This window comes from Jaculus jaculus, chromosome 10 (genome assembly GCF_020740685.1).
Source record: "Jaculus jaculus isolate mJacJac1 chromosome 10, mJacJac1.mat.Y.cur, whole genome shotgun sequence".
NCBI lineage: Eukaryota > Metazoa > Chordata > Mammalia > Rodentia > Dipodidae > Jaculus > Jaculus jaculus.
In genome coordinates, this window is record NC_059111.1 from 27,553,969 (window position 1) to 27,570,370 (window position 16,402).

At 39.3% G+C, this 16,402-nt stretch overlaps 1 protein-coding gene across 5 annotated transcripts in view; it reads left to right on the forward strand.

Annotated features, from left to right (window-relative positions):
- The window catches only part of Snx14 (sorting nexin 14), a 77,277-nt gene that overhangs the window by 36,296 nt on the left and 24,579 nt on the right, over positions 1-16,402 (forward strand). For 3 of the 5 annotated variants that reach the window (XM_045160498.1, XM_004660457.3, XM_045160496.1), the window contains exons 13-17: positions 3,736-3,891; positions 4,903-5,027; positions 6,182-6,240; positions 10,138-10,164; positions 11,874-12,006. In XM_045160498.1, coding sequence (XP_045016433.1) covers positions 3,736-3,891; positions 4,903-5,027; positions 6,182-6,240; positions 10,138-10,164; positions 11,874-12,006 — 500 coding nt within the window. The remainder of the gene's footprint in view (positions 1-3,735; positions 3,892-4,902; positions 5,028-6,181; positions 6,241-10,137; positions 10,165-11,873; positions 12,007-16,402) is intronic. The other 2 variants (XM_045160497.1, XM_004660458.2) reach the window with 1 other exon arrangement.

Consider the following 16,402-nt stretch of genomic DNA (forward strand, 5'->3'; position numbering starts at 1 on the left):
TTATTTATTTATTTGAGAGTGACAGACAGAGAGAGAAAGAGGCAGAGAGAGAGAAAAAAATGGGTGTGCCAGGGTCTCCAGCCACTGCAAATGAACTCCAGACGTATGCACCCTCTTGTGCATCTGGCTTATGTGGCTCCTGTGGAATCTGGTCTCAAACTGGGGTCCTTAGGCTCACAGGCAAGCGCTTAACCTCTAAGCCATTTCTCCAGCACTAATATATATATGTATATATTTTATTTGCAAACAGAGGGAGAGGAGAAAGGGAGAAGGAGAGAGAGAAGGGGAAAGAGAAAAAATGGGTATGTCAGGGTTTCATGTCACTGCAAATGAGCTCCAGATGCATGTGCCACTTTTTGCATTTAGCTTTATATAGGTACTGGGGAATTGAACTTGGGACATCAGACTTTGCAAGAAAGTGCCTTTAACTACTTAGCTGTCTCTCCCACCCCTGTTTTCTCATTTTTTGAGAACTTTAATATATGAACATACAGTAACTTGATCATTTTCCCATCCCTTAGAGAAATTAAAAACCCTGAAAACAACAACAAAAAAGTAGTGATGGAGGAATATGCTGACATCTACCTCTGGCCTCCACATGTATGTGGACATGTACACACATGTGAAAACAAGCACACACACACACATACATCCCTCCTCCCCCATTATAAAGCCCAAACAAAATTTAAGACACTCTGAATAATGAGACTGGGGATGTAGCTTAGTTGGTAGAGGGCTTGCCTAGCATGCAAAAAGTAAAAACCTTGGATTGGCTCTCCAGCACTGAATAATAAAATAAAATTGGTATGGCAGTGCACACCAGTAATCCTAGTACTTGGGATGTGGAGGCAGAACGATCAGGAATTTAATAAGGCTGGCCTCAGTTATGTAGCAAGTAACCACTTTGTCACATTTTTTGTTAAGAATAATTTTGAGGGCTGGAGAGATGGCTTAGCGGTTAAGCGCTTGCCTGTGAAGCCTAAGGACCCTGGTTCGAGGCTCAATTCCCCAGGTCCCACGTTAGCCAGATGCACAAGGGGGCACACGCGTCTGGAGTTCGTCTGCAGTGGCTGGAAGCCGTGGCGTGCCCATTCTCTCTCTCTCCCTCTGTCTTTCTCTCTGTGTCTGTTGCTCTCAAATAAATAAATAAAAAATGAACAAAAAATAATATAAAAAATATTTTAAAAAAAGAATAATTTTGAGGCCAGCCGTGATGGCGCACGCCTTTAACTCCAGTACTCAGGAGGCAGAGGTGGGAGGATTGCCATGAGTTCGAGGCATTCTGAGACTACATAGTGAATTCCAGATCAGCCTGGGCTAGAGCAAGAGCCCCTCTCGAAAACAAAACAAAAGAATCATTTTGATTAAATGAATATAAAAATAGTCCAATGGGCTGGGGAGATGACTTAGTGGTTAGGGCATTTGTCTGCAAAGCCAAAGAACCCAGGTTCGATTCCCCAGGACCCATGTAAAGCCAGATGCACAAGGAGGCACATACATCTGGAGTTTGTTTGCAGTGGCCAGTGGTGTGCCCATTCTGTCTCTCTGCCTCTTTCTTGCTTTCAAATAAATAAATAAAAAATAAAATGGTCCAAAAATTTTTTTGCTAGGCGTGGTGATGCACATCTTTAAGCCAAGCACTCTGGTGGCAGAGATAGGAGGATGGCTATGAGTTTGAGGCCAGCCTGAGACTACAGAATAAATTCTAGGTCAGCCTGGGCTAGAGTGAGACCCAACCTCAAAATAAAAAAACAAAACAAAACAAACAGAAAAAAACTAAAAATGGGATCTGGGGATTAGTTTAGTGGTAGAACACTTAAAGCTTTGCATTTGGTTCATTTATATATGTTTGATTTATTTTTATTGTAAACTCCATAAAGTATATTATCATGGATTTTTAGATTTATGAAAAATTATATGGACTCTTGAGATTTTTTTATAATGTCTACAATTCTTTTTTAAATATACACTTTAAAATTTAAGATGTAATTTACGCACTGAAATAATGTTCAGAATTTGAATGTACTGTTTTGTTGGTTTTACACATGAGCAAATCTATGTATGTGTGTATGTATGTATATGTGTGTGTGTGTGTGTGTGTGTATGAGACAAGATATAGAACATTTCTGTCATCCCAGAAAGTTCCCTTAGGGCTCTTCCTAAGAGATCCATCCCTTGCTAACTCCTGCTAAGCAACCAATGGTCTCATTTCTGTCACCACAGGATTGTTATATGTATATTTTCCTCATATAAAACCAGCGTGTGGAGGGGGGAGAGATGGCTTACTGGTTAAGGCACTTGTCTGCAAAACCAAAGGACCCAGGTTTGATTCCCCAGGACCCACATAAGCATATGCACAAGGTGGCAAATGCATATGGAATTCATTTACAGTTGGCTGGAGGCCCTGGTGTACTCATTGTTTCTCTCTCTCTATTTCTTTCTCTCAAATAAATAAATTTAAAGTAACATATTAAAAAAATGAGGATCATGCTTTGTAAGATCCATCCTTGATATTTAGATCAGCAGCTTACTGGTTTTTTTTTTTGTTTGTTTGTTTCAAGGTAGGGTCTTACTGTAACCCAGGCTGACCTGGAATTCACTATGTAATCTTAGGCTGATCTCTAACACATAGTTATCCTCCTACCTCAGCCTCCTGAGGGCTGAGATTAAAGGTAAGCATCACCATGCCTGGGCAATTGAACTCAGGCTGTCAGGTTTTACAAACAAGTGCCTCTAACTGCTGAGCCATCATCTCCCCAGCCCCTGTTCCAATAGTCTTTATAAAGTATAAAGATTTTTTTTGTTGTTTGGGATTGAACCAAAGGCCTTAAGCATGTTTGGCAAATACTTTTACTATTGAGTTGCATCCCCAGCTCCCCTCCTTAAATTATATATAGTTAGAGAGACTGGGATTAAAGGCATGCACCACCACGCCTGGCATATTTTTTTTCTCAGGCTGTGCTACTCAAATTTGCAGTAATTCTCTTGTCCCAGCCTCCCAAGTACTTAATTACAGGCATGAGCCACCATGCCTGATTTTATTGTTCTATTTTAGAAAATTTGTATTGCTGTTCATATATTTATATTAACAAATATCTGGTTGACTTTATTCCATCTGAAAATACTACTCTCAAATCTTTAAAAAATATTTATTTATTTATTTGCAAGGAGAGAGAGAGAGAGAATGAATATGGGTGAGCCAGGGCCTCTAGCTGCTGTAAACGAACTCCAGATGCATGCACTGCTTTGTACATCTGTCTGTACGTGGGTACTGGGGAATCAAACCTCTGTCATTAGGCTTTACAGGCAACTGCCTTAACTGTTAAGCCATCTCTCCAACTCCCTAGACAGTTCTTTTTGTCATTTTTTTTTCCGAGAACCTCCATACTGTTTGCCATAATGGCTCTACTAATTTACATTCCCACCAATATTTTGCATGAGTTTCTTGTTTTCTACCTTGTAGCCAACACTTGTATATTGTGTCTGTGTGATAACCATCCAACAGATACAAAGTGATACTTCAGATGATTAATGTTGAATACCAGTTCACATGTGTACTTTCTTTGGAAAAATGTATCCTCAGGTCCTTTATTTATTTATTTTGCTGTTGAGTTATGAGAGTCCTTAATGTATTTTAGATACTATTCTTTTTCAGATTTATTGTTTGCAATTTTTAAACTATTGTATAGCTTATATTAAAGTAATATTTTTCTTCATTTTTCTCTGATTTGTTAGAGGAATTTAATGATAGGATTTTGCGACCAGAGTTATCCAATGAGGAAATGTTATCTCTTCATGAGGAGTTGCAGAAGATTTATAAAACATATTGTTTGGATGAAAGTATTGACAAAATTAGATTTGATCCTTTCATTGTAGAAGAAATTCAAAGAAGTAAGTCAGAGATGGGTGAAGAGAATGAACTGTCTAATTCTTTCATTTCTGTGGCTATTGTTGGAATGGCTGTGGGAGGCACATTGACAGCTTAAGTTCACATTTTTAAAAATATTTATGGCCCCTTTATTAACTTCATGTGTGTGTTGGTGTGCCTGCATGTTCGTATGTATATGGACTTGTGTGGGTGGGTGTTCCTGCATGTTTGCATGTATATGGGCTTGTGTGAGTGGGTGTGCCTGCCTGTTTGTGCATATATGGGCCTGTGTGGGTGGCTGTCCCTGCATGTGTGCACATGGGTGTGTGTTGGAGGAGAGTTTGATGCTGGGTGTTCTTTGGCGCACTCTGTGTTACTCTTTGAGGATTTCTCGCAGAACCTAGAGCTTGCCAGTTTGGCTAGACTAGCTAGCTAGTGAGCTCCAGGGACTGTTGCTACCTTCCCACTGCTGGAGTTAGAGTGACACACTACTGTGCCTGGCATTTACACGGGTGCTAGGGATCTGAACTTAGGTCCTCATGCTTGTGTGGTAAGCCCTTTGCCCACTGAGCTTTCTCCTCAGCCTCAAAACATTCCTTTTTTTACATACGTATTTTACTAATGAGATGAAAGCTTTGAGGAAGAGGATTATTTATAATTTGAATAGCTTGAGTCATACATGGAGGTACATTCCTATAATCTCAGCACTGATTGGTGGAGATAGGGGGATCAAGAGTTCAAGGCCAGGGCTGGAGCAATGGCTCAGTAGTTAACATGCTTGCCTGCAAAACTTAATGACCTGGGTTCGATTCCCCAGTACCCACATAAGCCAGACGCGCAAAGTGGCGCATGCCTCTGGTGTTCCTTTGCAGTGGCTAGAGGCCCCAGGGTACCCATATTCACCTGCCACATGGTGATCCTCCTACTTCTGCTTCATGAATGCTGGGTTTAAAGGCATGTGTAATTTTTAAGTGAGTATCCAGTGCACTTATGCTACTCAGAAGTAATTTCTACAGTAGATTTTTTTCTAATAGTTGCCGAAGGCCCATACATGGATGTTGTGAAACTTCAGACAATGAGGTGTCTCTTTGAAGCATATGAGCATGTTCTTTCCCTCTTGGAGAGCGTGTTTACCCCCATGTTCTGCCACAGTGATGAGGTAAGTCGGAATACTAACTTTGACAACCATTACGTAAAGTTTAATAGTGGCTCGCACAGGTATTGCTAGGCAGGTGATTTAAATAGTAAGGTGAATAGAAAAATAAAACAAGATTATGAAAGTGGATACTATTTTCTATTGTAGAATGGAAACTAAAGATTATTTACAAATATAATTCTAAATACTAAAACCATATTTGTGCTTATGTGGTGAGGTGGATTAAGACACCATTATTCTACTCAATTTGCCACATGCATAAGTGCTTTTGTAGTACTGTGGTAATGCAGAAACCCTGTTCTTGTATACATATCATTTACAGGCCTATGGAAGTCAAGTCTATCACCACTTGTAATATTCTGATCCTTACCCAATTTGACTGTGGTTGTATTTATTTGATTTAAATGGTTCTTTTCTTTATTTATTTTTGTTTTGTTTTTTGAGGTAAGTTCTCATTGTAGCCCAGGATGAGGCTTGCCTCGAACTCACAGCGATCAACCTACCTCTGCCTCCCTTCCCTAGTGCTGGGATGAATGGCATGTGTCACCATACCTGACTTCTAAATAGCTCTCTTATTTTTGTTGTACTGGCAATGAATCACAGTGCCTTGTGCATGCTGGGAAAACTCGGTACCACTGAGTTACACCTGTAGCTCTTTTTTTTTTTTTTTAATAAACATTTATTGAGACCCTTAATACATGAACATACTATCAGTTGATTGTTTTCCTGACCCATCTTCCTCTTTTGTCGCCCTCCCTTCCCCTGTCCCCTTGAGAGTGCCTTCTTCCTCCAAATAGTTCTTCCTCTGTTCTGATGTCTCATTTGTTTTGTCTTCCTCTGTCCTCCATGTCAAAGTGTTGGTGGGCTAGAACTGTGCAGGTCTTCTGGGGGTAATGACAACCACTATGAGTTCATGAATGCACCTCTAACTCTTAATTAAATGGGAAAGTAGACAGGTAAAATTGCTCCCACAATGCATGAACCATAACCCCATAGGGAGTACCTGCAACCCCACTGAGGAGGGTCTCCAGTGTAATGGGGGCAGGGACAAGGGAAAACAGGGTACCAAAACATGATGTATCTATATGAAATATGTTGTTAATATAATAAAAATATTTTTTAAAGTTTGTAAATCATCACTATTATTTGTTTTGAAGTATTTCAGACAACTTTTAAGAGGTGCAGAATCACCAACACGCAATTCAAAATTCAACAGGTAGGCATGTTGAATTCTGTTTTTGGTTTGGTTTAGACTTGCTGTTGGCAATCTTTCTGTGATAGTGTCAGGGTCATTATCATTAATTTTTCTGAGTGAAGGTATGGTACCGTTAGAGTTGGCAGATATTTCATCAATGACTTATAGAACTATCCTACATATGCTAATCTGAAAATGCCTGAACTTCTTACAGAAAACCTGCTTTATTGGAGATTAATGACTATGTGCTGAAGTAAACCCAAAAATGAATAAAAAATTTAGACAATTTTGTTTTCAGAGAAAAAGCTTTATTTTGTTTTTGGTTTTGGTTTTTTGAGGTAGGATCTCACTCTGGCTCAGGCTGACCTGGAATTCTACTACCTTTGCCTCCGTAGTGCTAGGATTAAAGGCGTGTGCCACCATGCCTGGCGAGAAAAAGTTTTTATTAACATATGCTAAGTACACATAATAATGGGTTTCACTGACATTTTCATACATGTATGTAATATAGTTGGATCATATTTAGCCGTTAGCTTCTCTTGTCACCTTATATTCCTGCTGATCTCCTTCTTCCTCCCAACTGGGCCCCCTTCTACTTTTTTTTCTTTTTTCTTTTTCTTTTTTGTTTATTTTTATTTATTGATTTGAGAGCGACAGAGAGAGAGAATGGGTGCGCCAGGGCCTCCAGCCACTGCAGACGAACTCCAGATGCATGCACCCCCCTTGTGTATCTGGCTAACGTGGGTCCTGGGGAATAGAGCCTCAAACTGGGGTCCTTAGGCTTCATAGGCAAGCGCTTAACCACTAAACCATCTCTCTAGCCCCACTTCTACTTTTATGTTATTTATTGTAACCCATTAGGTTTAACAAGGGTTGCTTATCAGAACAACTTTTTTTTTTTTTTTGAGGTAGGGTCTCACTGTAGCTCAGGCTGACCTGGAGTTCGCTATGTAGTCTCAGGGTGGCCTCCAACTCATGGCAATCCACCTACCTCTGCCTCCTGAGTGCTGGGATTAAAGGTGTGCTCCACCATGCCAGGCTGAAAAGCCTTTTTGTTAAGAGTATTTCCTGCATACAGATCTTTTCTATTCCTGTCTGGCTTTCTGGAAATGGAAATGTACATTTAAATATAAAGAAAAATTAACAGAAGAGAAAATTGTAAACCTTTATAAGCTGGGTGGCAGTACCCTGATTTGTCTTTATAACACTATATGTACAAGATTAATACAAACAACAAATTCTCTACAGAATAAATATCTACGTTGTTCTCAGAACCTTCCAGTTGGAACAAGTATTCAGTATGTAAGATGGAGATGTAGTACAAAGAAAAACATAGTTAAATCAGAAAATAAGAACATATTTTTAGATGTACAAGGGTACAACTGAAAACTTGGTGGATATAGTACAGTTTTTGACATAACCAAGAGTTTTAGAAATAAAATTTGAATATATTTGCAGTGGTGAATATTAATTCTTACATAGTGCTTCAGGAGAAGCACAGTACATGCACATACTTTTCTGTAAACTACAACTCTTTGTAGAAGTATTCTCTCTCTTACTTTTCCCTCACAATTTATATGTCATAGACATGAAACCTGGACTTTAACAAAATCATGTCTTTGCTACCCAAAATAATATTCTTTCTCGTACTCACACACCTTTTGTTTTAGCCAAATACTTTTAAAGGCCACCCATCAAACTTCTAGTATACTTGTAAAGCAGGTGGGATTTATCCTGTTTATAGACATGTGATGCGGGTTGGAGTCTCTGTGTGAGCCTTTCCCTGAGCAGAGTGAGACTCCTGTGGAGAACCACGTCAGGGAAGTGGGTCATGGTCTTTAGAGCCCACCTGCTGGCTCAGTGTACATCAAGGGCACAGGCTTCAGAGATGGGAAGCCTTTTCTTCCACTTTCAGAGCACCTGGATATCTTCAGCACTCATTTTTCTAGTTTTAAAATACAAAAAAGAGGGCTGGGGGAATGATTCCGCAGTTAAAGATACTTCTTTGCAAAGCTTGCTGGCCCAGGTTTGATTCCCCAGTACCTGTATAAAGCCAAATGCACAAAGTGACCCATGCATCTGGAGTTTGTTTGCAGTATGCGGCCCACACACACACACTGTCTCACAAATAAACAAGTAAATAATTAAAATATATTAGAAAGACAGGAAGGAAATATGGGTACTGATAGTTGCCTTTCTTTTTTTTATTTTTTTAAAATATTTTTTTAAATTTTTTTTGTTCATTTTTTACTTATTTATTTGAGAGCGACAGACATAGAGAGAAAGACAGATAGAGGGAGAGAGAGAGAATGGGTGCGCCAGGGCTTCCAGCCACTGCAAACGAACTCCAGATGCGTGCGCCCCCTTGTGCATCTGGCTAACGTGGGACCTGGGGAACCGAGCCTCGAACCGGGGTCCTTAGGCTTCACAGGCAAGCACTTAACCTCTAAGCCATCTCTCCAGCCCGATAGTTGCCTTTCTTTTCTTTCACTTGACTGACGTTCATTTTAACTGTCAGCATTCTTAGGACTCTGCTTCTCTGACACTTCATGATTTGTTTACCTAAATAAAATAAATATAAAAGTTTTTTTTTTAAAAACATTTCTTCATTAGAAATTGAGAGTGGCTTTGCTGATTTGCTGTTAAATGACTTAAAATACCTATTTTTTTAATTTATGTTTTATGTTTACATTTTAGCATTGAGTTGTATCTTAAAAGTAAAAAATTTAATGCATGTTACCAATCCTGATCTAGTTTATTGCATATTCAAAATATAACTTTTAATATTTAAGGATATTTTTGTTATCTTGGATTCTTAATTTAAAGCATTCTTTTTTCCTTTTTTTTTATTAACAACTTCCATGATTGTAAACAATATCCCATGGTAATGCCCTCCCTTATCCCCACTTTCCCCTTTGAAACTCCATTCTCCTTAAGCGTTCTCTAAAAAGACTTTGTGCGTTTGAAATTGAGTCCAGGGCCTCTTGCATATGAGGCAAGCACTTTTCTTACTGAGCTACATCCCCAGTCCCAAAACATTTTTTGTTGATTTATTTTTTTGAGACAAGGTCTTAGTAGCCCATGCTGTCCTTAAATTTGTGGTAATCCTCCTGTCTCAGCCTTCCTAGTGCTAGGGTTACAGGCATGAACCATCATGCCTGGAGAAAACATTCATTTTTAAGTACACAAGCTAAAAGTATGTTAAGAATGTGTTAGAAGCTGGGCGTAGTGGTGCACACCTTTAATCCCAGCACTGGCGAGGCAGAGGTAGGAGTATTGCTGTGAGTTCAAGGCTACCCTGAGACTACATAGTGAACTCCAGGTCAGCCTGAGCTAGAATGAGACCCTACCTCAAAAAAACAAGAAAAATGAAATCTCTGATTGAGAGGGGGCGGGGATATGATGGAGAATGGAGTTCAAAGGGGAAAGTGGGGGTGGGGGGGTGTTACCATGGGATATTTTTTATAATCATGGAAGTTGTTAATAAAAAAAAATTTGAAAAGAAAAAAAAAACAAGAAAAACAAATGAACAAACATGTTAGAAAAGCATGCATGTTTACACTGAACATGGCTGTTCCATACGGGAAAAGCTTTTGTTGGCTTAGTCTCCACATGCTTCCTGTTGTGTCAAGCAAATGGTATGCCCAAAGAGAAAAAAAAAAAAAGGTAAGTGTTTTCCAGACCTTGGTTTTTGTAAAGAGCGTTAGTGGTCTGTTCTTCACACCCTCAGACAGCATGCGCGTCGCTTCTTTGTGCGTCGTGTCATCCATGAGTTCTTCTTTTTGCAAAGATGAATGCTACCCACCTGAGTACCTTTTAAGCTTTTAAATTTTGTTTTATATTCTGAAGTGAAACTTGTTTAATATCTGGGCTTTCTCTCTCTTCTCCTTACATTATTTCATATATCTGATATTGCAGAGGTAGCCTAAGTTTGGATGATTTTCGGTAAGTCTTCAGCATGTGACTTTTTTCAGTATTTTATTTGTTTTAGTCCAAAAAATATGCTCCATAAAACCGAGGTACAACTAAAAAGGGGAAGAAAGGAAGCACAGTTTCTTTATGCCATTTATGGAGAATAATCTTTTGAGTTGAATCTCTTTGATTCTAGAATCTTTTTGAAATTGCATATATACTTGTAAATAAAATGTCCTGATACTATTGAGACATTTTCATTATTTACCAATATCTTACTTTTCAAGGCTTTTGGTTTCTTTTGTGAGTAAGGGAGATGGTTGATTTTTGCTAAGCAATTTGTAGACTTATTTGTGTGTAAAGAGTTTTATTTATTTTTTGTTTCTGTGATTCTGGACATAATTACAAGTGAAGCATTAAAAAATATATCATAATTCAGGTGTTTATAATCTCTAGGTTCTAGAGATGAAGATAACCTAGGTTTTAGAGATTTTATTACTTTATCAACATTTTTATATTTGTATTTGGAAATGGCTTTATCAGGGGTAAGTACAACTAGTACTTCAGAGAAACACTAGCTGTGGGCTCCAGATAAAATCATCTGGTTTACTCCTCATACTGCTATTAGCATTTTTCTAGCTGTAAACTAAAGTTTGATTTGTATCACAGACATATGTTGCTGTATATCTGGTACATTTGAAAGTTGATCAGTTTCCTTTTATTACTGTAATTGCTAAATTTCTTTCAGTAGATAGATTTTGCTTGTAGGAGTAATATCTACCGATTAAGTTAAGCATTCTGCACTAACTGTTGAGTTTTTTTAGTTGGGTCCCTTGTGGTAGAATTACATAATGAGAGTTTTAAGTTGGTGAAAAGTTAGTGTTTTATTTACTGAAAGCATTTGGCTGCAGTGGAGAAACTGTTTTGTTAATTTTTAAAGCTATTTCTGCTTTTGAAAATTTACTTTTGAGAGAAATTGTGAAACTAATATTTTAACATTTAGGGCAGAGCAGACTGCTTCCTTGAGGCTGTTTGCTTTTATCCTGTTTTTTTTTTTTTATTACTTTGAAATTAAGATCCATTTTATATCTCTTTCTCTTTTGAGTATTTATATGATTATACAATTGAATTTTACTCAAATCTTTGTCATAGAGGATAAATTTGTCTCACTGTTTCATCTGAACTTGTAATGAGAAAGTCATAGATTTATCACTTTTCTTGTATTACTGTTTCAGCAGCACAGTTAAGTTATTAGAAATGGATGTTTGGATTTGAGCATGGGTCTTCCTACTTTTTGTTGTTGTTTGGTTTTTCGAGGTGGGGCCTCACTCTAGCCCAGGCTGACCTGGAACTCACAGTGATCTTCCTACCGATGCCTCCCGAGTATTGGTATTAAAGGCATGTGCCACCATGCCTGGTTTAATATATTTTTGTACTTTAAAATAGTGTGGCAGTAAAAATTATACAGGGTTGTCAATTTTTAAATATTTTAGTGCATTAATGCTTTAAAGATTGCAGTAGCAAAATTTTGAATTTTTCTTAGTAATTTTTTTATCTCATTTGTACATACTATGGATTTAAACTTGAAATGCTCTCATTTTTGGCTTCTGATATGTTGAGATTTAATCTGTGACCAAAACCCCCAAAAGTTGCCAGCTAACCTTTAATTAATGTTGCTCTTTTATTATAGTAAACTGTTAACAATAATTTATGTACTTGATACATTTTTGCTTAATATTTAGAAGTACACAGAAAAGAGGAGAATCATTTGGAATCAGCAGAATTGGTAGCAAGATTAAAGGCGTGTTCAAGAGCACCACCATGGAGGGAGCAATGCTGCCCAATTATGGTCTGACTGAGGGGGAAGATGATTTTGTGAGTAAACTTCTTCAAGGGGATGGGTGTGTAATGTATCAGCTGCACTAACTTATTTCCCTCTCCTTCATCATCTTACTTCTGACTTTCTTTATATTATTCATGCTTTAATCATTATGTAGTTTCATGGTATTCACCCAAGGTTTTGTTTTTTTTTTTTTTTCAAGGTAGGGTCTCACTCTAGCTCAGGCTGACCTGACTATGTATGTATTCTCAGGGTGGCCTCGAACTCATGGTTATCCTCCTACCTCTGCCTCCTGAGAGTGCTGGGATTAAAGGCGTGTGCCACCATGCCCGGCCTAGGTTATTTTATTTTATTTTTTTTGCTTTTCCGAAGTAGGGTCTTTCTCTAGCCTAGGCTGACCTAGAATTCACTATATAGACTCAGGGTGGCCTTGAACTCACATTGATCGTCCTCCCTCTGCCTCCTGAGTCTTGGCACTAAAGGCGTGAGCCCCCATGCCTGGCTTTACCCAGCTTAAAAAAAAAAATTATTGGGCTGGGGAAATGGCTCAGTGGTTAAGGCACTTGCCTGTGAAGCCTAAGGACCCAGGTTCGATTCTCTAGGACCCATGTAAAGCCAGATGCACAGGGGGTGCATGCATCTGGAGTTCGTTTGCAGCAGCTGGAGGCCCTGGCGTACCTGTTGTCTCTCAATAAACAAATGAAGATAAAAATAAAAACTGAAGAAAAAAGAGAGAGAGAATGGGCTATTATCCACACAGGATATAGAAGAGGTGGACAAGGTGAGTTTGAATTCAGCAAACTGGGCAGGCAGTGTCAGGGCAAAACTGGCTTGTGTTCCTGTGCTTTTGTGCATGTTGTGCTGCTGGAAATGCCTTTCTTTTCCTTTGTTTCCCTGGAAAATACTTCTCTCCTTTTAAACTCACTTGTTTCAGTAAACGGCTACTTACATCTACCAGGCAGAATTAACCATTCCCTCCCACTGTTGCCATTATTCTTTTGATCATATTCGTAATGACACATGGTAGTTGTACATATTTTTGGGGTACCGTGTGATATTTCATCTCCTAGATACAATGGTGAATGATGGATCAAGTTAACTGGTATATCTATCACTTCAGGTATTTTTTCTTTTTTATATCATAAGCAGAATCTTCTGTACTGGCTATTTTGAATAATTGTCATTAACTACAGTTATCCTGCTATTTCAAGACAGTGAGTGGGAGAGTGCTGAGGATGGTATCACTTGGGATTTAGACACCATGTGCTAGCTCTGTTCCTGAACCACATCAGCGCGCCACACACCGTATTGTACTCGTTCTACGCAGTGCAACCTTGAGGAATTGCAGATTGGGAAATTGTTGACATGTGATTTGAAATTGGGACTTGGGAGACATTATCTTTAGAAAAAGTGATCACTTGTCAATAGTGCTGACTTGCTATGTGAACTTAGGCAAGTCGGCCAATTTTATTGTGATTTTATTTCCTCACATGTGAATTGGGGTCCACCCTCTATCTTCTTTGAGATATTGTTAAGAGAGTCCAGTAGCTTATGTGAGGCACTGAGCGGAGTGTCTTCCCGTAGCACGCAGTGCACATGCTGTACAGTGCTGTGGTGCTGTCGAGTCTCACAACTGTATTGGTACGAGTGATAAGTCAGTGTATGTCTACTAGCTTAGAAACAAAAGCCTACTGTGTGATACTGTATCTGTGAAAGGTAAGAGTACCATGTGTTTGACATGAGCCTGGCCTAAGGTCTCAAAATAATAACAAGAAAAATTGTCTATCTGAAAATATACTTCTGTCCAAATTTAGAACTGATTTTTTTTTTTTTTTCGAGATCACATTCTCTAGCCTAGGCTGACCTGGAACTCAGTCCGTAGCTCCAGGATGGCCTCTAGAACTGATTTAAAATACATTTCTGGAACATTATGTCCATTAGTAAGCTGGCATTTATAGCCATCTAGTATAAGATAAATGTGAGAAGCACCATCACTCCTTCAGGAAGTAGGCGCCACCTAGCCTTTTATCTTTGTCTTACTCCTCATCCTTTTCATAGAACAGCTCTGTTTGAAAATGAGAATGTACTCAGTGTCCCTGCATCAACATTTTGGTCAGGTATGTTGGCACACACCTGTAATCTCAGCACTCGTGGGACTGAAGCAGGGGCTTGTGAAGCTCAGCGCCAGTCTGGACTGCATCATAAGGCCCAGTCTCTAAAAACGCACAAACAGAAAAGGCAAATGTGTTAGCTACTTGCAGTGTTTGTCTCCTGTAACATTGCTAAGAGATGTGTAGGTGACCAGGAAATTTATATGTCAGCTTCAAAAATTTAAAAGAATTAGGCAGGGACTGGGGATATGGCTCAGCAGTTAAAGGCACTTGCTTGCTAAACCTGCCAGTCCAGGTTCAGTTTCCCAGCACGTAACATAAAAACTGCTTGCAGGCCAGACTCGTGTGTAGTGGCAAGAGTCTCAATAAAGGCGGAGCACAGACAACTCTTGACCTGCATATATACATATAAATACATGTGTAACTAAATAAAAAATTAAAACAGAATTGTTTAAAATTTTAAAAAAATTAGCCAGGTTTGGTGGTGCATACCTTTAACCCCAGCACTCGGGAGGCAGAGATAGGAGGGTTGCTGTGAGTTTGAGGCCAGCCTGAGATTACATAGTGAATTCCAGGTCAACCTGGACTAGAGTGAGAACCTACCTTGAAAAGCCAAAATAACAAAACAAAAAAATAAAGAATTAGCCAGGCTTGGTGGTGCACGCCTTTAATCCCAGCACTCGGGACAGAGGTAGGAGGATTGCCGTGAATTCGAGGCCACCTTGAGACTCCATAATTAATTCCAGGTCAGCCTGGACTAGAGTGAGACCCTACTTTGAAAAACCAAAAAAAAAAAAAAAAAGAATCAGACAGAGTTCATCTTCTTTGTATATTTCTAAAATATGTGGTTTTATTTTTGAAATTTTTTTTTATTTTTAGATAATAAAGTATTGTAGATACTTATTAAAATTTTAGCAAAGAGATGAGAAACATCAAGTTCTAAAGTAGTGGGTCCCTTTTAGATCTTTCTTCCAGGGCTTCATATATTTTGGGGTGTATGTGTGTGCAGGTGTGTGTACCCTGTAAGGGCAGAGGCAGACTTAAGTGTCCTCCTCTTCCATTCTTCTCCGTACTTCCTTGAGACAGAGTCTCTCACTGAACCTGCAGCTTCCTATCTTTCCATTAGACTGGCTGACCAGGGAGCCCCAGGCATCCTCCTGTCTCTGACCCTCTCAACACTGTATTTTCTGGTCAGTCCCCAGGACTCCCTATGGCACTTTGTGTCTGGTTACCTCCATCAGAGCCTGGGTACGCTTATGAAGTTGTACTTCTAAGTAAATGTACTAGTACATTACTTTTCTGTGGTGTAGAGAGACTTGATTAGATTAAGAGAAGGAATGGCGGGAAAGTTCAGAGTGCTCCTGCCATGAGGGAGGTGACAGGGTAAAGCCCCTAGTGCATTAATTTTTATTAATCACTAAGTTTGAACATTTTCACATGTGCATCTTTTTAATATTTCCCCATAATCTCTGATATGTGTGTTCTCTCTCTCTCTCTCTCTTTTTTTTTGTTTTTTCGAGGTAGGGTGTCACTCTAGCTCAGACTGACCTGGAATACACTCTGTAGTCCCAGGGTGGCCTCAAACTAATGGCGATCCTCCTACCTCTGCCTCTCAAGTGCTGGGATTAAAGGCGTGTGCCATCATGCCCAGCTTGTTCTCTTTTATTTTATTATTTATTTATTTTTTTGGTTTTTTGAGGTAGGTCTCACTCTAGCAAAGGCTGACCTGGAATTTACTGTGGGGCCTCAGGGTGGCCTGGAACTCATGGCAGTCCTCCTACCTCTGCTTCCCGAGTGCTGGGATTAAAGGCATGCGCCACCATGCCCGGCTTTGTTCTCTCTCTCTCTTTTTTTTCTTATTGTACTTTCATCTCCAGGTGATAAAACCAAACATGGAGTTGATGCTGGTAACTTGTTAGGTTGAACTTGTTTTTGCATGTGTACATGTGTAATGTGTGATATGCAGTGTTCATGTGTATGAGCTGTTATGGTGCCCCAAGTTGACACCTGTGAGTCCAGACAAGAATATCAGGTATAACCCTCCATTGCTTACCTGCCTGTTTTTCTGTGAGCTGGAGTCTTACTAATTCCAGAGCTTGCCATTTTTATGAACTTCAATGAGTCACTCACTGTTCCCCACAGGACTGGTTACAGTCATGTGGTGGCCACTCAGTTTACATAGGTGCTGGGAGACTTGAACTCAGCTGGTCTCAGCCCTCATGCTTGTGCAGGAAGCACATCTAACTGCTGAGTGCTCTCTCCAGCCCTGTGGTTTAACCTATTATCTTTGCTTTTTCATTACAAAATTCTACATTAGTTT